This window comes from Quercus lobata, chromosome 9, assembly GCF_001633185.2.
Source record: "Quercus lobata isolate SW786 chromosome 9, ValleyOak3.0 Primary Assembly, whole genome shotgun sequence".
In the NCBI taxonomy this organism is placed as follows: domain Eukaryota; kingdom Viridiplantae; phylum Streptophyta; class Magnoliopsida; order Fagales; family Fagaceae; genus Quercus; species Quercus lobata.
The window spans coordinates 31451683-31474805 of NC_044912.1; the positions used below are offsets into that span (position 1 = coordinate 31451683).

At 34.2% G+C, this 23123-nt stretch overlaps 3 protein-coding genes, 1 long non-coding RNA gene and 1 pseudogene across 4 annotated transcripts; 1 reads left to right on the top strand and 4 right to left on the bottom strand.

Moving 5' to 3' along the window:
* On the bottom strand, positions 1 to 815 carry LOC115959096. The gene is made up of 3 exons (XR_004084759.1): positions 380 to 815; positions 141 to 238; positions 1 to 49 (listed from the first exon to the last, which is right to left on the bottom strand). It is a non-coding gene; the product is annotated as an uncharacterized LOC115959096 (long non-coding RNA).
* Positions 816 to 1995: 1180 nt separating this feature from the next.
* LOC115961579 (TMV resistance protein N-like) lies at positions 1996 to 3335 on the bottom strand. Its single transcript, XM_031080538.1, has 3 exons — positions 2955 to 3335; positions 2509 to 2850; positions 1996 to 2424 (listed from the first exon to the last, which is right to left on the bottom strand). The coding sequence occupies exons 1-3, from the start codon at positions 3333 to 3335 to the stop codon at positions 1996 to 1998; spliced, it is 1152 nt and encodes a 383-aa protein (XP_030936398.1).
* Positions 3224 to 5619, bottom strand: LOC115961048 (toll/interleukin-1 receptor-like protein). The gene is made up of 2 exons (XM_031080097.1): positions 4926 to 5619; positions 3224 to 4053 (listed from the first exon to the last, which is right to left on the bottom strand). Exons 1-2 carry the CDS (start codon positions 5420 to 5422, stop codon positions 3609 to 3611), a joined length of 942 nt encoding a protein of 313 aa, XP_030935957.1. The 5' UTR covers positions 5423 to 5619; the 3' UTR covers positions 3224 to 3608.
* Positions 5620 to 14968: 9349 nt separating this feature from the next.
* Positions 14969 to 16104, top strand: LOC115961580 (annotated as a pseudogene).
* A 672-nt stretch (positions 16105 to 16776) lies between these two features.
* On the bottom strand, positions 16777 to 18232 carry LOC115961581. Its single transcript, XM_031080539.1, has 3 exons — positions 17791 to 18232; positions 17133 to 17562; positions 16777 to 17032 (listed from the first exon to the last, which is right to left on the bottom strand). The coding sequence occupies exons 1-3, from the start codon at positions 18230 to 18232 to the stop codon at positions 16777 to 16779; spliced, it is 1128 nt and encodes a 375-aa protein (XP_030936399.1).
* Between the last annotated feature and the right edge of the window lie 4891 nt (positions 18233 to 23123).

The window sequence follows — 23123 nt, forward strand, 5'->3', positions numbered from 1 at the left end:
TTGGTGAAAACTGGCCCAAGTTTTCTTCTTTCCTTCTAATTTTACAACACTGGAGTTGGAAAATTGTAGTGAATACCGAGAGAGCAACTAGAGTATTGATTTTACCTTCCAACTTAAGTGAAGAAAAATGATAAGCTTACTATCTGTTGTACATATCTTCTCAGATCCTGGCAATGCGAGAATCTCACCTCGCCAACAAACTACAAAGTCCAATAATCGTATCCAGTATGGGGGGCAACTAGCAGAAATAAGAATCACAAATTACTGGACTCAAATGAAAGAATATGAAACTAATTAATGAATTTTAAAAAATAAATATACCGCTACAAAAAAAAAAAAAAAAAAAAAAAATCCGTAAAGGAGAGAGATAGTGACTTACAAAAACTTTAGAGAAAAAGGAAATTATCAACTGTACAGATTCATCAAAGCTTCTACTTTCACTGGGATTCCTCTTTTTCGCAATCAGTGTTACCTTGTCCTTGTGTGCTTAAATTTTCAATCCAATTTCCCAAATGTGGAATAAATCTTTCAATTAGATTATGGAGTTGTATCCTCTTTGGGTGTGGTACATCTATCTCATTAGAGGTACCTTCTCCACTGGTTCCATCATTGTCATCACGGCTTCGCTTAGTTTTGGTATCTTTTGCTGAACCTTCAAAATCATCCTCATAAGGAGTGATGCTACAGCTGCTGCTGTTGCTGCACCTGGGCATAGTTTGGTTTAGATCTTCAATGTCTTGCTCGAATATCAAACGGCCCCCGCATTTCATAACCTCCAATCCTGGACCATCGGTTTCAAATTTAATCTCAATCTGCGTGAATATATCATCTGCTTGACTCAATTCTTCTTTCCGTTCCTCATTGAATGATTGAACAATGGGATGGTAATTCTGAAATAAGTGATACGATTCAACGTCACCAAATTCTTCCGAAAAAAAAAAAGCTGCCACTGCCCTCAAAAAGAAATCTATCGCTTTCCAATGAACACCAAAGTTCATGCGTACCTCTATAACCTCTCCATTCAAACAATGAATTAAGTTGGGGAAATGGATGATGCTGGCAGAGTACAAAAATAGCACACACAACGACTCCCTTCAATTTATTACATAAACTTGAAGGCACTTGCAGATTCATTGAAGCCCCTATGCTTTGATGGGTGAACCATTTCGGAATTTCTCTTCCAGGAATAGCGAACGAAAAACATATCACTTTCCTCTGAAACATACAAAACTACAAAGTCATGATATTTAGGAGAGAGAGAATAGTGAACAGATGACTTATTTTCCTGTGAAACATACAAAATTACAAAGTCATGATATTTAGGGGAGAGAGAGAGAGAGACCTGAGACTGTAAGTAATTTCTTAGCATTGCTAAACATATGTCAGGGTAGTCTTGATTGTCAATCAATTTGGTACAATTGACAAGGTGAATAAACGGATGAAAATTGGCGTCAGGTCTTAATGGTAATGTATCCAATGAGGTACAACCATCTGCATATATATCGTGATTATTTAATGGAAGCTTTGGCAAAGATCGAAGATGTGTGCAACCACTCAGAAAAAGAGACTTCAAATTAGATAGTCCAGTGGTACTTTCAGGAAGGCCAACAAAAATATTTGCCCTGAGATCTAAATGGCTTAAAGAGTGTAAACAACCAAGACTATCAGGGATTGCTTGAAGATTGCAATAACTTAGATTCAATTTAGTCAAAGACCATAAATTAGAAAGAGAATGCTCTAACATGCCCGTGGGATCTACTCTTCTTTTTGGCATTAAAGTAAAACTGAAGATTTTATTTGATGACATAGATGATAAGCCTTCACATCCACAAAGAGATAGTACTTTGAGATTTTTTAAGAGAACAATTGAAGAAGGTAATTCTGTTATAGCAGTTCCACTCACATCTAGCTCTTCTAGACCTTTGATATTCCCCAAATTCTTTGGCAGTTCATTAATTTTTGAGCAACCAGACAAAGTGAGAATTTTTAGAGACATCAAACAACAACAAATATTTGGAAGACTTGAAAGGTTTTGCAGTCTCCTAGATCTAATTTAGTAAGGCCAGTTAAATGCTCCACAGACAATGGTAGTTCTTTTATGGCAATCTCATTCAAATAAAGTTCCGACAAACTTGACATATTTCCCACAATCTTTGGAAACTTCTTTAGTCTTGAACAACTAGAAAGAATAAAAATTTCAAGAGATTCCAAGTTGATCTTGGGTGGAAGGCTCTCAAGGCACTTACAACCATTTACATCCAATCGAGTAAGCCATTTGAGATTTCCAAGAGATGCATGAATCTTAGATAGTCTTATACAATGTTGAAGAATCAACTGCTTCAAATTTGGGACTCTACTAAAGTCCAAGGTCTTGATCAAGTTTTGAGAGTCATTGAGATCTATAAGGTTTAACTCATCAAAAATCTGTTATAAACCAATAAATAATAGATAAAGTCAAGCTTTAATGAAAAGGAATATAATACACATTTGCATAAGTAATAATCTTACCAAATTTCCTTTCCATAGTTGTTTGATGCCGCTACAATGCATTCTCAATTCAACAAGTTTGTTTGGTTGGAAATTGGTTGGTAGGCATTTTAAATGATATCCATGCCATTCAATAACACGCAACTCATTAGAAAGATAACTAAGACCTTCTAGAAATTGCACCTTACCCATATTGAGGTCTTTTGGAAGTTGCATAGTACCATTTATGAAGTCTTGTGGAAATTTCTCATTACCAATTTTAAGCAATCTCAAATTTTTCATCTTTGAGAAGGCTTCAGCACGCAAGTGTTCCATTTTTTGAATAGGAAATTTTAGCATTATGCCTTCAATTGCCTCTGTTCCCTAATAAATAAAACAATGAATTTAGAATAATTAGTAAATTCTTAGAAAATTTTATAGTAACATATATACTTCTTAAAGTTTAGGTTTATACTAGTCTAACTTACAGTATTATTCTTCAATACACGAATGACATCCTCATAAATCCACAACCTACTACGTCCACCGGGCTCTCTAGGGGATTCGCGACGAATGATTTCTTGACCCATATCTTGTAGCAAATCATGCATCCCTATAGCACCATTTTCATTAATGGTTATGAGAGATTTGTTCATAAGAACACCAATATTGTAATCTGGATGGTAACCAAAACTTTGTAGTACATCTCTTATGCAATCTTTGGTCTCTCCTTTGAAAAAACATGCCATATCTAAAAACAATCCTTTCTGCGTATTTGTAAGCCCATCAAAACTTATTTGAAGCAGAACCATAATATTTTCATCAAATTCTAATTTCAGATTATTTAGGGCACTTTTCCATTCATCCATTGTTTTATCAAACAACAAAGAACCTAAAACTTTAAGAGCTAAAGGAAGGCCTTTAGCATAATTCACAAAGTCCTTAGATAAAGTTACAAAATTTTCTTCAGGATGAGGTTTATGGAAAGCTTTCCAACTAAAAAGCTTCAAAGCATCATTGTCACTCAACCCCTTGGATGTATATATATCTTTCACACCACAACTTATTAATATTTGGCTATCTCTGCTTGTTACAATGATTCTACTCCGCGCACCAAACCAATCATGTTTCCCTGTTAATGCTCATAATTGTTGTTCTCCATCCACATCATCAAGAACAATAAAAACCTTTTTATTATGTAGTGTATTCCTTATAACATCGATTCCCTCATAAACATTCCATATTCTTATTTCACTTTCCATGAGGATCTTAGAAAGAAGTTGTTTTTGTAAAGAAACTAGACCTTGATTTTTAGTTTCTTCTCTAATATTAGCAATAAAGCTACTAGCTTCAAAGTTTCCTGAAATTCTTCTATAAATTTCTTGTGCAAGAGTTGTTTTGCCCATTCCACCCATCCCGCATATCCCAACAAAGCGAACATCACCCAACCCTTCACCTAAGTATGAACCCAACATTTCCTCCACACATGAGTCCATTCCAACAAGGTCCTCATAAACACTTGAGAATTTATGATACAACTCAGTGCATATCCTTCCAATGATTTCTTGGATAACTTTTGATTCATACCTGCAAAGAAAATTGCAAAACAATAATTTTGATGAGGCAAAGCTAGCCACATTTAAAGATAAAACATTCAGCATATAATCCTAATCTTAGCTTTATTCAGCCACATTGAGAATGCCTAATTATATTTAGTCCTCTTTGTTTTACATTTCTTGGAATGCTATTTTCAAGCGCCCTTTTTTCATAAAAATAAAAAATAAAACAATTGAAGTATTAACTATATAATTCTACTTTTCACCTAACCACTTGCTTTGGACATTTTTACTAGCTTATTTTTTTTTTCTTCATATAAAAAAAAAAAATGATGTATTAACTGTATAATTCTATTTTTCGCCTAACCACTTGCTTTTGATATTTTTACTTGCTTATCAAGACAATACTACCAATAACATAAAGTAGCAATTCGCTTGAAAACATTACGGGTGGGCGGGTAGCTTATATAAAGCAAAGCTATGTAGACTCCATAAGTCACATGTAGAATGAGGATTACCAAGTTCGTGACTTTTTGCTCATGTTGGGTAATTTAGGGACTACCATGCCAAACTATGCAAATCCAAAGTCCAATTTGAGATTATAATTTCCAAAGTTTGTAATATATATGGGACAAAGAAATTCATTGCAAGATGTATTATGGGGGCAATTTTAGAGATATAATTGGCCAAATTTGTTGTGAGGCCCAAGTTTGTGTAATTATGTACTTGCATGACATTGATTTAGTACTACTAGGATCAGAATGGGGTTAGTCTAGGTTATTTTAAAAATATTTGAATACTGACGAAGTAAAAGAAAAAAAAAAACAAAGGTAAGAAATGATAAATAAATTCAAGAAAAAAAAAAGTTGACAAAAAATAGCATTATTTCAAAGAAACTCTTACTTATCCTTTAAATCCCATCCAGCAAGATCGGCAACTTTTGTTAGAGCAGCTTTCCACGTTTCTATATTTCTCATGTTATCCTTGAAACTCTCTTCGTGTTTATCAAAGGCTTCTGCAAAAGTCCCCCTATGATTTCGCACATCACTAGGATCTACATAGTGAAAAACAGGTAGAACTACCAATCCGGTCTTTTTCATGCACTCAACGATCTTTGTTAGTACAATCAAGCACCACTTTGAAGAAGCGTAGTCCCATGATAAAATAATCATAGCAAACCTTGATTCTTCTATTGCTTTCAAGAGTTCTGGGGTAATTGATGTTCCTCGCTTAAGTTTTTCATCGTCCTTAAAAGTGGATATGCCTTTTTGTTTCAAAGTTGTATATAGATGATTTGTAAATCTTTTGCGGGTGTCCTCGCCTCTGAAACTAAGAAATACATCGTATTTCCCTCCTTTGGAAGAAGAAGAAGAACAAGAATATGATGGAAGAAGAGCCATAAAAGAAATGGAAGAGCTTGAATAGTGAGGTTATAAAGATTTAAGAAATTGCAGGTGTGACTGAAAAAAAACTCAAAAAAGCCTCTTGCAAAACGAGTGAGAAGATGGGTCAAAAGTTTTTATAATCTATGACCCATTAACTCATTTTTTGTTAGAGTTGGTGGGCAAGTGGGCATCCATCTAAGTGAGTGAAATTTCTCCAGGCCAAGACGAGTGAGTGAAATTTCTCAATTTCTTCTTCTTTTGCTACTTTTTTCACGTGGGCATGGGCCCCATTTGAGTAGACGTCTATATGCACAGGAAGATACCTAGAAGAGGACCACTTGTGATAGGCCATAAACTGAATGACCCCTTGTGATAGAAATTAATTAATTGATTAGCCAAGTTATTAATTAATCAATTTATTAAGCAAATGCGTGGTAGCACAAACAAATCACCAATAAACTAATTATGCAGCGGAAAATAAATAACACGGTGATTTGTTTACGAATAGGGAAAACCTAACGGCAAAAACCTCACCGGGTGATTTTCAGGTCACCACTCCCGAAACTCCACTATTATCACAACAAGCGGTTACAAGTAAAGGAATCCCAGTACCTTACCAACCTACAGTTGACCCTTTACCCCAATACCCAATTGGACTTGTTCTGTAGTGACAGTTCCCCTTTCAGATGCACGACTCCCAGTACATGACTAACCAATTGCGCGGATTCCAGTACGAGACTTCAATCACCAACTAAGAAGGTTGTTGGTTGCAAAGTTCTTCAGTTCATCCACACGATGAAGATCAAGAAGATGCTTGATCACAAAACACTACGGTGCACATACACAGCAACTTCTTCAAGAGAAAGAGATGAACTAGGGCAAAAACTTTGTCTCTGGTCACAATTTGCTTGAAAAGAGTTTGCTCAAAACTTGTGCAACTTGTGAACACTTTGACAGCCCTTAAACTGATCCTTTTATATGTCTAGGTTTAGGAGAAAAGAAGGCCCAAAGACACATTCACGGATCCCAAGAAAATCATATTGAAATTTTGAAAATCTTAAACCTCGACAGATAGCAGGTGTCGAGCAGCTGTCGAGCACACCGAATGAAGAATAGCTTCGTTAAGCTCGATAGATGTAGCTGTCGAGCCAGCTGTCGAGATTTAATGATTTTGCACTCTGAACTTGTTTTCTTGAACAGACTTGAAAGCTTCAATACTTAATCTTGAAACAAGGTTTCTTGAAGAATTTAGAACATCTTAAATCTACCCAAATACAAGTAAAGTGCGTTTTGTCAAAGGATAAGCCAATTACCTAAAATCATGACATATGTTCTTAACAAGTGAAACACATATGTCCTAACAACTTGCACGCAGAATCTAATAAAAATTTCACTCACTCAATATCACAATTTATTAAAATAGTCTACAATGAGTAGTGAAAAAAATGTGATTGATATTTTTTTTAAAAAGAAAAAAAGGTGATAAGTTGATGAAAAAATAGTGAACAAGTTTCTTTGAATAGATTACTTGTGAATGTCAGTCCCTCAATAGGTTATTTTTTGCTAAATAATGGTCCCTTTTTAAAAAATAAAAATAAAGGACAAAATCGCTACAATTCCTACAAAAAAATTAACATGATTATATATTTTGGAAATTTGATTGCTAGAGTGTATGTTCTATATGTTCTTAACAAGCATATCAAATTTCATGTCAATCAGATGTTATTTATTATTTGATCTATAAACTTATTTTTTATACATAATTTTAGACTACAAAAATTTCAAATTTAAATATTTAATTGATGACATATCTATTGATATTTAATTTTCTAAAAATTTTACAAATATAAAAGATATAAAAAGAAAATATAATCTAATGGAGCGCATTAGTCAAAATTCACATCTAATAAAAATATAATTAATGGAGTTCGTTGACAAACTTTGTCCTAAAATAAAAAGGAAATAGTTAGCAAAACAAAACTATAAAGATGAAATGATATATGTACTTCTCTATCAAATAAGACATCTTTGGAGTCATTGAGTGCACAGCAACTGTATAACCTTAAAGTTCATATGTTTCAGACATTATCCAATCTACTGAATTTGTAAACAGACCAAGCAATACCATGAGGTTAAATGGAAGACCAATTTGTGTACAGATATATAATATAGAATACAACAAAGGGTGAAGTTCCACAATGGTCAATCTTCCAAGCGACACCTTAAACACTGTACTCAGTTTAAAATCTCTATTAAATTAACACACAGGGAAGTACGTGGTTGTTAACTTGTAATAAGAATGAGCAGATGGGTCAACAGTTCATTTTCTAGGACCCATCACCAAAAAAAAAAAAAAAAAAAAAAAAAAAAAAAAAAAAACAAAACTGAAAACAAACAAACAAAAACATGTAAACATACAAAGCATAAAACTAGACTGATTCAAACACAAGAAAGCAAAACAAACAAGTAATGCAAAAACATAAAGGGAGAGAGAGAAAAAAGTGACTGAATCACTTTGAGCCTTTTTCTTTCCAAACTTTGGTTTTAGAGGAAGATCCTTTCCTAGAGTTGAACCTTTGTTTCGGAGGTAAGGGGGAAGAATTGAAACCATTCAAGTTCGAAAGGAACATGAGGGCCTTGAGAAGATCTCCAAGAGGACCTAAAGATGGTGGAATTTGACCTTGACCACCAGATGATAACACACTATTGCTTTGTTGAGTGGCTAACCACTTATAGCAATTTGGACAAGTATGCCCTGAAGTTCCGTAGTGATGACAGAAATGTGGCTTCTTCGGTTGAGAGTTTTTATTATTAACCTTCTTATTCCTAGAGTTTTTAGTCTCTTTCTTTTCAATCTTAGGGGGTGCTCCTAGAATAGATTTGCCATTATCTAAATTTTCACTAGCTATTTCAGTTTTAGTTTCATTATTTTCAGCATCATTATCATTAGCAGGTGAAACAAAAACAATCTTACTAGAAGAGGCAATATTAGGAGAAGAGTAGAGAGTTCATACCCCAAGCTGGTTCTGTCAGAAGTTGATTTCTAAAGGTCCAGCATTTCATCCAGCTTTGCATTGGAAGTCCTCTCCAACTGAGCTCGAACTTGGAATAATTCTGCTTTAAGCTTCTTGGTTCTTTCAGCCAAGAAGTTGTTCTCGAATCTTAGTGCTCCAATGGTTTGATTGGCTTCATCAACCTTTGTGGATAGCTCCTCTCGTTCCAACTCCACTTCACTAAGCTTCTTAGTAGACAACCTATACAACTTTTCATGCTTTTCAGATACCTTGTATAACTTTGCATAGGCTATATGGATGTCATCCTATTCATCCATCTTCTTGAACTTGGATTCCACCAAGTCCTCTTCTTCATCCACTGCTTCTACGATCCCCTCAGTAGGATCCACTGTGGCAATGAAAGCACTCAAGATTCCCTCGTCATCACTATCATCTAACTCAGTCTCAGGCTCAGTATCACTCAAGGTAACAGCAAGAGCCTTGCTTTTCCCAAATCGACTTGAGATATATTGGTCATTCTTGTTTCATGTGTCCGAAATCTTGACATCCGAAGCACTTTGGTCTGAAGGGAATAGTATACTGACCACCATCCTTAGCATCCTTCTTCCCTCTATCTTGACTTCTGAATTGAGAGGAATTGGATTGCTTACGGTCCTTGTCAAAACCTTTCACATTGGCATTCTTCATGAGCTTCTTGAACTACATAGTGATGTAGGACTTCATCTTGGAATCTTCATCATTTGAAGAGTCATCAGTCTCATTACTTTTGGCTTTCAGTGCCATATTCTTACTTTTGGTTCCTTTCCCAAGTCTAGTCAAACCCAATTCATAGGTTTGCAAGTTGCCAATCAGCTCCGTCAAAGGAATGGTGTCAATGTCCTTTGATTCTTCAATCGCTGTTATCTTGGCATGAAATCTCTTAGGGAGAGATTTGAGTACCTTTCTCACAATCTTGGGCGTAGGAATATAATCACCAAGATTGAATGCTGAGTTCACTATGTCCTTCAGCTTGGCATAGAACTCATCGAACATCTCATCCTCCTTCATCTTTATCTCCTCAAAGCTAATTGTGAGCATTTGGAGCTTTGAATCCTTGACAACTTTAGTCCCTTCATAGGTTGTTTGGAGGATGGTCCATGCTTCCTTTGTAGTTATAGTTGAGGATATTTTCTTGAACTCCTCATTGCTCACCGCACTGAATAGGTTATTCAATGCTCTGCTATTGAATTTTGTCGCTTTGATCTTGGCCTCATCCCAATTAGCCGACATTTCCTTTAACTTCACCCAACCAATTTCCACAGCTTGCCAGACTTTCTTATCTAAAGACTATAAGAAAGCTCTCATGTGTACTTTCCAGTATGCATAGTTAGTGCCATCAAGTAAAGGAGGTATAATAAGAGATTGTCCTCTATCCATGACAAATAGGGGTCAATGGATCACACAACAAAAATTAAAACCTAGCCAGAGTGTGCCTGCTCTGATACCACTTGTTGAGTTAAAATGAATTGACCCCTTGCAAATTAATTAATTACCCAAGTTAATTAATTAGGTTCAATTACATGTACTAGCGTGGCAGCACAAACAAATCACCAAATTATCTAAATGCAGTGGAAAATAAATTTGACACTGGGGATTTGTTTACGAATGGGGAAAACCATCGAGACAAAACCCCACCAGGTGATTTTAAGGTCACCACTCCCAAGAATCCACTATTATCAATCGCAAGCGATTACAAGTATAAAGAATCTTACCAAACCCTTTGGCCTATCTTGAAATACCAACCTATAGTTGAACCCTTACCCCAATACCCAATTGGACTTGTATTGTAGCAGCAATCTTTCCGTTCAATGCACGAATCCCAGTACGTGACTAACCAATAATGCATGGATCCTAGTACGTGACTAACTCCAGCAACTTGAAGAGGTTGTTGGCTGCAAAGTTCTCCAGTTCTTCAACAATGAAGATCAGGAAGCTCCTTGGTCACAAAACCCTTAGCGTAAAGACGCAGTAGCCTTTTTAGAGAGAATAATGAACTAGGGCAATATCTACATGCATGACGGCCTTTAAAATAAGCCATATATATGTTTAGGGTTGTGAGAAAAGAAACCCTATACAAATATTTCAGCATGGACCGAAAATCAAATCTGGAAGTTTTGATTTCGTAAGTCTCGATAGAAATAGCTTGTGTCGAGCTTTTGTTGAGCTTTAACATTAAATCTCGATAGAAAGGATTCTGTCGAGACTTCTGTCGAGCTTTAGTGAACAGCTCTTTCTTCACTTGTTTCTTGGTCAGATCTTCATGGCTTTAACTTTTGACTTGAACAAGATGTTTCTTGAAGTCCTAAACCCATCCTAGATCTACCCAATTACAAGTAAAGTGCATTTTGTCAAAGGATTAGCCAATTACATAAAATATGTCAACCCATCCTAGATCTACCCAATTACAAGTAAAGTGCATTTTGTCAAAGGATTAGCCAATTACATAAAATATGTCTCTAACAACATATATATACACATTGTAATTACACACATCAAAATGTAATAATCAAACATAGTGAATTTCATTAAAATTATATGAATGATTTTAAAAAAAATAACAAACTAATAATAGAAATATTTATTAGTGCATGGATATCAAAATATATCTTTTCCCTTTTGTTTCAAACTTTTTACAGCTAACTTTAGGCCAAAAGTTTTTATATCTTGTTCTAATACCCCACTCTCAACCAATTGGTTTTGAAACTAGAGGTAGATCCATTAAGACCCAATTATTATTAAATATTATTGAACCTATCTCAACATTAATAGCTTTTATATCAGAAAACTACATCTTTTAGAGGCACAAAGCTTTCTCAAAGTTTAGGATCACTTCCCTCAAAGAATACTATAGGCATTTGTTTAGGACTACACTTTAATTATCTTCAACAATGTAAACAAGAGCTTCTCATGAAATAAAATTTGGATCAAAATCCTTTTATTTCTTACACTTTGACTACTTGGTGAACCACATTTAAATCTTTAATACCACTTAATGTGATATTCAACATTGGAGTCATCTATTTGTGTCTAAGAGCATTAGCATCCAGGGATGCAAAAAAGTTCTATTTTGCATTTTCAAAACCTACTTTATCTATTTTACCAACCAATTATACAACTCACCCTACATCCCAGTTTCTATTTTTATATACACCCTATTAAAATAATATAAACTACACCATCAAATAATATATATATATATATAAATCAATTTCTCTCTCTTCTCTCCCATCTCTCTATTCTACCCAACAACTCTTCTTTTTCCCTACTACTACCCGCCAACATCACCCACAACTCATACATCTGAACAACCACTACAGACCCAACAAAACACCAAGACCCACCACCATTCATACAGTAAACCATTGAGAATCGACCAAAAAGCCCATAACAAACCCATTGAACCACCACCACAACAAAACCACCAAACCCACAAAATCAACCAAAACTATACCGAAATGATTCAACCCATCACTACCAAAATGATTCAACCCACAACCATCGTGACCCACACCTCAACCACATCCATGAACCACACCGCAAACGCAAGCCTCTACCAAAATCCATTGCCTCCACGCTCCACCATAGATGCCGATGTCCACCATAGATGCTGATCACCACAAACCCACACCTTCCACCACACCGATCCACAAACTCAGACCTCCATCACGCCGATCCACAAACCTAGATCTCCACCATGCCAATCCCTACAAAACCACCCCCTCTACCTCACCACCACGGCAACACCATATGCATAGAAACCCACCAAAAAAAAAAAAAAAATCAAAGGAAAATCTACACAAAACCCACGATCACTGAGCAAGCAGAGAGTTAAGAAAGGAGAGTTTTAGAGAGTAGAAAGAGAGAGAGTTTCAGAGGGTCTGAGAAAAAGTAAGGGAGAGAGAGAGAGCAAAAAATGAATAAATTGATATTATTTGGGTTTAGAAACTCGTGAATAGTGGGTTGTAAATATAGGTACTTACTGTTCACGGGTTGTAAAATTTTTAGGTTTTACATACCGGGTTGGAGCATGTTTTTGGGTTTTCAGTGGCTAAAATAGCAACTGGGGGGGTTTTTACACCCCCCATTGCTAATGCTCTAAGTAGATATTGGGGTATCCTTGAAATCATCTTTAAGTTTAAACTCAATAAATTCAATCTCTTTTGATTTCACTTTTATATTAGACATGAAGTCTAGTAAATTATATACCCATGAATTTACAAAAAACCTACATATACACTTTATATAGCTCTTTGACTAATTAGTCCTCTTTGGTCTATCATTTTACAAAAGGTTAAACACCCCTACATTTTAAAATGATAAGTATTTGGTTACTTTCTCATTTCATAACACATATGAAATACCTTCGAGATGGAATGCTATTATGCACATAGCATATACTAAGCAAAGTTTCTTCCCATTGGTCAAATAAGAATTTAGCTGATTACACTCAAGATTATGGCATTCACCATATCAACTAGAGTTCTCTTCTCTTTTCTTTTTGACCAAAACATTTTATTAGGGTGTATAAAGGACTGCACTTTGGTGTATTATGACATGTTCCTCACAAAGAAGAATATCTATTTAGAAATGTTCACCATCTCTAGTTAATACACCATTAAACTCAAATCATGCTTATATAAAATTATATCATGCTTTGATATAAACTTCAAGAATTTAAAATTTAAATGTTCAAGTCTAACATGCCACAAATAAAAGAATCAACAATATAAGCACAACCAAAAACATCTTAATTAATAACACTCAGTTTGAACATGTCATTAGTAGCATATCCATTGCCTACTAATCTCCCATTCTTGGACAAGACCATTCTTAAATAACAAATTGGCTTTTCTTGATATCAAGTACGTGAAAAACATTGATCAAGAGAACTTCTTGCCAAAACTCAATTTCACTTCAACAATGCACTTTCCATGAACTTTTGTCTTACTGTGGATGCCCACAAGCACCTCTAGTTCTATGGAAGACTCCTCATAAGTCTTAAAATATGCCTTGTAGTTGCACACATGCAACATTACACTCGAATCAAACCACCAATTGGAAGGATTTGTAATTATAGCCATATGAGTTATAGTGATCATATTATTACATACAGCAATAATGTCCTTAATGACAATTGCTTCATTGGCATTTTCATCACCATCCTTCTTATTCTTTTAAGAACTTACATTCTTGAATATAATGGTCTTTCTTTCCACAAAGGAAACATGACAAATTCTACTTGTCATCGTTGGGATTCTTGGAGTTGTTCTTTTAAAATCACCCACTCTTATTCACATTCAAGTGCTTATTGGTCTTACTAGAACTTCCACTTTGAGCATTGTTCACAATCACTTTTGAATTGATCTAAAGTAAAATCTTCTGAAATGTTATTTATTGTTTTCACATAATTTAGAAAATCACTTAGGAAATATTCACATACTCTATCACTTTAAGAGTTTAAATTCCCATTCTTTAGATTTTCTACTTCACTTTACAATATTTAAACATATCAAAAGTTCATTCTTATTTCTCAATTCATATAAATTCGCAACACATGCAAATATTCTAACAAAGAAACTTACCAATCAATTTGAAATTCAAATTGCCCATGAACAAGGAATCTGTACCTTCAATGTTCAAACAATGAACATGGTTTTTAATGCATCCACAATATGAAAGAATCATCACCTTGTCTTGCCAACAATGAAACTTTGTTTCTTTAAGCCTTGTTCTATTGAATCTTCATTATGATCGATTCATCATTAAAATTGGTTCCATCAAAGTGATGCAATTTCATCAAATCATGGTTCAACATCTTCAAAGTTGTACCATCATTCACTCATTGTCTTGTAGCAAATACTGTCTAAGATTTTTGGGGATTTCACCAAATCAAGGAGTAATAATAAAAGAAAAAAATGAACACAACAAGTAAATAGAAATTAGTGATTGACTTAGAGGCACAATTGAATGTTATCTTTAGACAATATTTGTTCCCATACATAAGTTGCTAGAGGATTTCTACAAACTTGTCCCCAGGATACAACCAAGTTTATTGGGTTTTACAAATAACAATTTTGGATAATACCCATAGGATTTCTTGTTTTCTTAGAAACTAACTTTTTGGAAGAGAAAAAGTAGTTATCAAGTGAATATAAGCCACTATTTATACCCAAATGATTATAACCCTTCAATAGGTACCTTTTCATTTAATAGGTACCTTCTGGTCAAAAGGCACTTTTGATATATATCCAATAAGAAAGGTTATGTCATTTTAATAGACACCTTTTCATATAAATATATATATATATATATATATATGTAACTTGAACTTGAATTTTCAACCAAAAGAATTCCAATACTCGAATTTTCCACTTTATTCATTTTACAAATGAATACTCTCCAACCTTATATCATTATTACAATCTATCCTTGTATATATATATATATATATATACACAACATCCCTTTGCAACTAGCCCACCATCTTAGCTTTTAGCAAACATATCTAATGGCATTAGTTGAAAATCTCAAAGAAGCACAAAAGGCAAAGGGTCCAACGACAATATTGGCCATTGCCACAGCGAATTCGGAAAATATTGTCTACCAAAAAGACTATCCAGATTTCTACTTCTGCATGACAAAGAGTGAGCATAAGACAGGTTTAAAAGAAAAGCTCAAGTGCATATGTAAGCATTCATATACCTTTTTTTTTTTTTGGTAATATCTAAACACATTTTATAAAGTGCAATGATTCTCTTATACAACTTATTTCAAATCTTACATATATATTCATTTTTCATGTTTTAAATATGAACATCGCATTTTTGTGTTAAAAAATGTGTACATTAACATATGTAAATGAGAATATTGTATTTAAAAATGTGAAAAAGGTATGTGAAAGAGTATAAACTGTTTTGTAAAGCACACATGAGAGTTTACTATGTACTACCATTAAAATAAACATATTGCTAAAGATACTATAAATATAAATTTTATTGTATGAGTATTGAAAAGTAAAAATTACTTGCGGTAATTAGTAACACGTCAATTTATAATAAAATTTGTAGGATTTCTAACATCGGTATAAAAATAATAAACGACTCAAGTCAATGTTGCATGACATTCCCAATGTATTAGTGAAGTAATTTGCCTTTTTATGCTACATTTTCACTAACAGGTGAGAATTCAGCGATAAGAAAATGTCAATTCTACCTTACTGAGGAGATTCTAAAGGCAAATCCGAAGATTTGTACTTATAATGCCCAATCTCTTGATGCAAGCCAAGACATGGTGGTTCCTGGGGTATCAAAGCTTGGCAAAGAAGCAACATTGAAAGCTATCAAAGAATGAGGCCAACCGGTCTTAAAGATCACCCACCTTGTATTCTCCACATCTACTAGTGTGGACATGCCTGGTGCTGATTTTCAACTCACCAAGCTCCCTAGACTTAATCCAAACATAAACAGGTTCATGATCTATCAACAAGGCTGTTATGCAGGTAGGACTTGTCTTCGCCTTACTAAGGATCTTGCAGAGAACAATGTAGATGCACGAGTTCTTGTGGTGTGCGCTGAGATCACAACTATGTTTCTTCTGATGAAGCACGGGTGCGTTTCCGGATTCGAGTGCGGGTGCAGGACTTAGCAATTTTTGAAAAAGTTGGATGTGGGTGCGGCGATTAAAAAATTATTAAAAATATTTTTATTTATATTTTCTATATATTGCTAAGCATACTTTTCACATTATATAAGCATATACCAAATTTAAGAGTAATAGTAGATAATAACTAAAACATGACGGTCATAAATTAAATAAAACCCATAAATTTGAAACTAAAACATTGGATGATGTTCGGAAATTAGAATACAACCCACAAGTTTGAAACTAACACAAAATAAAATATAATAAAAAAGACAATCAAATTCAACCCTCATCATCATCATCAAGATTAATAGCTTCATTTCAAACATCACTTTCACTAGTAGTAACACTAGTGCTAGCATTCCCAATAACCATGGCCTCCAACTCTGGCTCATCAAGTGTAAAGGTAGCATTCTCAAGAATTCCAGCTCCTCCATGTATGTCACTATCATTCCAAGAGTCTCCTACTATACCCCACATCTTTGTTGCCGCATTTACATACTCCTCATTGCGCCTTGACAAGAGTCGAAGATTAGAATGCACATATACCAAATCCTCAACACGTACAGGAGCCATTTTGTTTCTTTTTAAGGAATGAATGAATTTGTATGTGCTCCAATTCCCCTCAGCACATAAGGATGAACAAGGTTGTCCAAGAAGTTTAATGGTAAGGGTTTAAAGAGTTGGAAATGAGGAGGAGCCATGGTATTGCCAACAAACCAAAGGTTGTAAGGCCCACCTATCTGTCAAGGCATCTGGTGAAGGAAACCTCCCTCCTGAAAATGCAGCAAATTCAATTTTCACCACCCTTAATTCACTTTCATCTTCAAAGTATCGCTCCAAACAATTGCTCCTATCCATAGAAATTTCATGATCCTGATGTGGAGCGATGCATTTTGGATTCTCTGAAAGCCATTCAATGGAGTAATAACTAGTTAAAGATAAAAAAAAAAAAAAAACAAATATAGATGATGAAATGTGTGTTTTACTAGAAAGGGAAACTAAGGAAAATAGAAAATGAAAGTACTTACTTAGGATTTAAGGAATGAGCCAAGCAATGTAGTGGTGTACAATTTTTAGTCCATCGATCAATGAGTATATCATACACCACATTAAAAAATGAGCTATACTCATCATCTTCCAAGCCTTCATGCCGATATATTGCTGCCTTCACCTTCTCTATCATTGAATCCCATATTTCATATACAAGATGAAAACAAGGCCTATCTGTGTCAGCTATTTGTAGCATATCATAAATAGGTGCTATGAATTCAAGGATATAATCAACAATATCCCACCAACAATCACTTAGAATCATTTCTTTCACCTTTTGAGCTTTTCCAACATCATCCTCCCTATAAGCAGCCCATTGGTCACTAATAACTATGGCTTGAAGGCATCTTTTTATCAATTTCAACTTTTTTAGCATTACAACAACCGAAGAAAATCTAGTATTAGCAACTTGGAGTAGTTTTAATGGAAAAAATTCATGAAACATTGCCAACCTCATTGAATGGTTCATGGTAAAAACACGTATGAAGGATGCATCATTAGCAATACGTGTAATCTAACTACATTCCTCATATGTAACTTCATTCTTTTTAGTGTTTTTTGTTGCACAAATATTCTTCAAAGCTAGATTGAGAGTGTGGACAACACATGGTGTCCAAAATATTTTGGGATACTCACCTTCAATAAGAGCTCTAGCAAACTTTATCACACTAGTATTATCAATGATGACTTGGACAACTTTTTCATGTCCAATCTCATTTAGAGCATCCTTCAACACCCCAGCAATAAAATGTTTGTCTTTGAACTCACCTGACCCATCAATTGCCTTAATAAACACTAGACCCCTATCTAATGCAGCCATAATATTAATAAGAGGCCTCTTTTGTGGATCTGACCATCCATCAGAAACTATACTTACACCATTTGCAATCCAAGAGTCCTTAATTGGTTTCAAAAGTCTTTCAACATTACCTCTTTCTTTTTGTAAAAGTGTTGTTCTCAAGGCATTGTATCTAAGAGGAACATAACCCAAAATGTTATAGGTAGTAGCATATGCATAGGAACTACGATAATTTGGGTTTCTTGCAAAGTGAAATGGAAGCCTATTGGTATAAAACATCCTAGCAATTCTACTATCTAATTTGTGTCTAGCATTATTCTAGAATGCTCTCTTCAAAGGAGAATTCGTAGTCACCTTCCTTCTCTTATCATCAACTGAATCTGTACTACCACTCCCTTCTTGTCTCTGGGATGAGGGAATAGGCCCACGGCCTGGGAGAGGTGGGGGGTAAGGGAATTTGACTTCTACATTCTCTCTCTAACTTATCATTCTTAACCTGATCAGGCATTCTCTGCAATTCCAATCTATGGCTCAGTGTCACTGTATCGCATGCTTTAATAACTTTGTTACTAATTTTTACTAAATGAGCCATAACCCTAGAATAGGATCCCAAAAAAAATCCACCACAATAGTTTCACTTAAAATGTGTGTTTCCACCAGATTTAGAAGTAGAACCAGGTGGTTTTTCTAATTTATTCAGATACTGCCAAAGAGGAGCATTAACATTTGACACTTCTTCATCTAATGAAGGTGAAGTTTATGTGCTAGTGACTTCATCTATTGCAAATTCAATAATTTCAATTTAACCTACAAATAATTTGACAAATATATAATAACTAAATAAAAAATCAAACCCAAGTCACAACTCACAACATTACTAGCTTATATAAATTTTTTTTTTTTTTAAAAAAACTGAAAAATCAAATCACAATGAGTAATAGAGCATGTGAGTGTATAATGGAGGGTGAGAAACTAGGAATGAAAGCTTTGATACTATGAGAGGCCTCGAAAATTTGAGCATGTCCCTCAAAAAAGAGATTCGGGTACCTTTTAAGGCACCTCTCTTTTTGGGTAAGTGGTATGGAGTCGCCACTTATTTTTCTTTATACAAAAAAAATAAGAAAAAAATACTAATTACAAAATAAATGACTGAATTGTTCCATTCTCATTGATTGAATAAAAATTACATTTCTGAAAAATTGAAAAGTTACACAGCTTTGGGTCCTAGTTACAATCTACTAAATATTTACAAGGCTTGTTGTCCTAGTTACATTCTACCCAAAACAAATGAAAAGACAAGGCTAGATCTACTTAACCAAAGACCTAAATTTGAAGGCTAGGTTACGGAATGGGAAGGTGTTAGGCACCCATTCCGCCTAGACAAAGTCTGGTCTTCTAGACTCTAGTGACTAATGTACTTTTTTATGCATGTCTTGAATGATATGTTGAACATGTGAAAAAAATAAAATCCTACTAATTTATTTGTGATTGAAGTCTCTTCTTTTGTTTAAAAAAATTTAGATTTGTTTTGATTAATTAAAAAAAATGATTTTGATTTGTCTAAAATATCATATCTGTTTTGTAGTATATAAAAAAGTGGTTTTTGGAGATAAAAATTCAGATCTGTTTTTGTTACATAAAATAAAGTCTTTTCATTTGAAAAATGTCAGATATGTTTTTAGGAGCTAAAAACAATGGTTTTTGATAACAGAAAAATTAGATTTGTTTTATGATGAAAACAAAAAAGGGTTTTTTGACAATAGAAAAACCAGATATGTTTTTTATATGTTTTAAAAGACTGAAAAAGATTTATTTTTTAAGAAGAGAGTTTCACTCATAATTTAAATTTATGCAACAAGCACAAAAAAAAAAAAAAAATCATGTTTTATCTTTTCCTTTATTTCAAAAATCTTCATGTATTAAAAAAATCAAATTTGTATCTTGAGAAAAATACAAATCAATTTTGATTTAAGAAAAATTTAGATTTGCATCTCATAAAGATGCAAATCCATTTTTGTTTGAGAAAAAATCAGATCTACATCTAAGAAAGATGCAAATCTATTTTTGTATTGAGAAAAATTCAGGTCTACATCTAGGAAAGATGCAGATCTGTTTTTGTATTGTTTTTGTATTGAGAAACATTCAGATCTACATCTAGGAAAGATGCAGATTTGTCTTTGTATTGAGAAAAAATTTAGATCTACACCAAATAAAGATGTAGATCTGTTTTATTTTAAGAAAATGAATTGTTTACATGCAGATTTATTGACATTCAAGAAAAAGATTATAGCAATCACATAGAAAGACAATCATGCTTTAAACAAAAGAACTATGAATCATTCATGTTATGGACGAAAACATTCATTAACATAAAAAGGAAGCATAGAAAAGATTAGGGTGAAGGAAACAACCTCTTGCATGAGCACTCTTTATTCTTGAGAGGATGTTTTAGGGTTCAAAGAAACTTATTCAGTTATCTTTGAAATCTAAAACCCTAATTTTGCAGCAAACTCAGAGAGAGGATTAAAAAATATGGGCAACTTGAGAGCATAAAACGTATGCCTCTTAGAGCGTAGAAAAAATGTGTTGAATTATGAGGTTCAGTCTCTATTTATAGAGGCTAGAAGACTTTAAAAAATAGGTACGAACAATTAGGGTTTGAATCCGGACGCATCCTTTTGCGAAAAGGTCAAAAAGGGTATGCATTATCATCACCCAAAAGTCGTTGGGCCAAAACCCACATCATGGAAATTCGGCACTTTTAGAGTGTCGTTTGGCACTCCAAAAGTGCCAAATTGGCCCTGTGACTCCGAACACTCTTTCGTGTTCGGGTGCCGTTTGGACTCCTCTTCTAGAGTTTTTTGGTCGGTCCTTGTATCTAGAAGTGTTTTCATCCTCAGCTTATGATTTTTCATCTCTTTTTGGGATAATTCAGGATATTTAAGAACTATTATCTTGTAGATAAATACCCTAAAATAAATCATAATAAAGTTCAGATTATCCACAATTTTATTGTTATCCAATCATCCATTTTATTCCCATGCATGTATCTCTATTTTAAACACTAATTATCAACCAATCACCAAATTATTTAATTAATTTTAATTGTTTAACCAATTAGAATTAATTTAAACTAATCATGTGTGGTTGACTCTAACTAGACATAATGTATGTTGACCGTGCAAACTTGATCATGTGATATCCTTCAATTTGATGGTCAAATTTGAAAACCAGAAACATCGTTGCGATCGTTAGAATCTCAAGATCGTTCTTATGATATGCTCTGAATGAATTGATGCATGTAATGCAAAGACAAATTGATGTATGCTATGCAAGAGCAAATTGATGCATGTAATGCAATTATGATTTTTAGGGTACATGGATTAGTCATTCAAGTCACTCTCCTTGACTAAATCATGAGTGCAAAATTGAGTGTCTACAGAATGCCCCTCATTGATAGAGCTTGAAAAGCGAATGTCAATGTAAAACAAAGACACCGATTTTAGCAACTATGATTTAATTGAGGTTGAATTTTCAAAGATTACCTAGCCTTTGAACCTAAAATCTTGGAACATAGAACTAGTGCCTTATCTTTTGACATAAAAAAAATAATAATAAATAATGAAAATACCGGACTTAGCTGGTAGTTGATGACTCTGGACGTGATTCTTGGCAATTGGGGTGACCAGGAAACTTTCCTAGCCTGATCTTGAAAATGGAGTTGTCTGGGATGTTGATCAAAGGGATCTCCTTTATTTTGATAATCTGGAATTGAAATGATGATCAAGGGGATATCCTCTACCTCGATCTGGAATTGTAATGAAGATCAAAGGGATCTCCTTTACTTTGATCTGGAACTAAAATGATGATAAAAGGGAACTCCTCTATTCTGATAATCTGTAACTAAAATGATGATCAAGGGGATCTCCTCTACCTCGATAATCTGGAATTTTTATGATGATCAAGGGGATCTCCTTTACTTAGATTTGACTCTAGAATTGTTATGATGATCAAGAGGATCTCCTCTACCTTAATTTGGCTTTGAAATGATGATCAAAGGGATCTCCTATACTTTGATTTGGATTTGAAATGACGATCAAATGGATCTCCTCTACTTTGATCTGGAATTGTTATGATGATCAAGGGGATTTCCTCTACCTCAATCTAGAATGGGAATGTCGATGAAAAGGATCTCCTCTACTTCGATCTGACTCTAGAATTATGATCAAGGGGATCTCCTCTACCTCAATCTGGAATGGGAATGTCGATCAAAGGGATCTCCTTTACTTCGATCTAACTCTAGAATTATGATCAAGGGGATCTCCTTTACCTCAATCTAGAATGGGAATGTCGATCAAAGGGATCTCCTCTACTTTGATTTAACTCTGGAATTGTTATGATGATAAAGGGGATCTCCTCTACTTGACCTAGAATGTCGATCAAAGGGATCTCCTCTACTTCGATCTGACTTTGGAATTATGATCAAGAGGATCTCCTCTACCTCAATTTGGAATGGGAATGTCGATCAAAGGGATCTCCTCTACTTCGATCTGGATTTGCTTTCTGCAAAAAGTCAAAATTTTAAATTAGACTTTAACTGACAGGTGCTTCATGGTTGCACCGTTTCTGAGAGGAATGATTTTCATTTGCTCATTCTTGATTTGAATTTCATCAAGATAAGTTTAATTGACAAAATACTTTTCTTTTGAGAAACGTTTGATTTTTGAAAACTTTATTTCAAATTTTGAGACTTTGAAACTTAAAAATTATCACTTGAAATCTGGAACTTAAAATCTGAAATTTTGAGCATTAGAATTTTGAAAATTAAGGCTTGGAATTTTGATTATGAAATCTAAGATTTGAACCCCCCCCCCCCTCCCCCTTTTTTCCTTGAAAACTGAAGATTTGAGTTTAAAATTTGGGCATTGAGATTTTAGGAATGAAAATTTTGAATTGAAAAGTTGGATCTTGAAAGATGACTGAAAACTTTGAAAAAGATTTTTTTTTTTTTTTTTTGGGTTGACTGAGTCAACTTAGTTTGATTGAGTTGACTCAGCTTTTGCTGAGTTTTAAGTGTGGGGGCCGAAATTTTGGCCCCCACTTCATTGTTTGTCTCTTTTTGCTTTTTAGCTTCATCTTCCATCAACTTCTCTTCCTCCCTTTACACTAT

What these genes read in the sequence shown, in the direction of transcription:
- LOC115961579 (XM_031080538.1), bottom strand. Translation starts at nt 3,335, where the DNA reads ATGGATGAATGGAAAAGTGCCCTAAATAATCTGAAATTAGAATTTGAT. An exon ending in GTGTATTGAAGAATAATACT is followed by an intron (nt 2,851 to 2,954) that starts GTAAGTTAGACT and finishes TTTATTTATTAG; the next exon opens with GGAACAGAGGCAATTGAAGG. An exon ending in AACTATGGAAAGGAAATTTG is followed by an intron (nt 2,425 to 2,508) that starts GTAAGATTATTA and finishes GGTTTATAACAG; the next exon opens with ATTTTTGATGAGTTAAACCT.
- LOC115961048 (XM_031080097.1), bottom strand. Translation starts at nt 5,422, where the DNA reads ATGGCTCTTCTTCCATCATATTCTTGTTCTTCTTCTTCTTCCAAAGGA. An exon ending in GGATGGGATTTAAAGGATAA is followed by an intron (nt 4,054 to 4,925) that starts GTAAGAGTTTCT and finishes TTTTCTTTGCAG; the next exon opens with GTATGAATCAAAAGTTATCC.
- LOC115961581 (XM_031080539.1), bottom strand. Translation starts at nt 18,232, where the DNA reads ATGTTTTATACCAATAGGCTTCCATTTCACTTTGCAAGAAACCCAAAT. An exon ending in TGCTAGAGCTCTTATTGAAG is followed by an intron (nt 17,563 to 17,790) that starts GTGAGTATCCCA and finishes AACTACTCCAAG; the next exon opens with TTGCTAATACTAGATTTTCT. An exon ending in GCTCATTCCTTAAATCCTAA is followed by an intron (nt 17,033 to 17,132) that starts GTAAGTACTTTC and finishes ATCTTTAACTAG; the next exon opens with TTATTACTCCATTGAATGGC.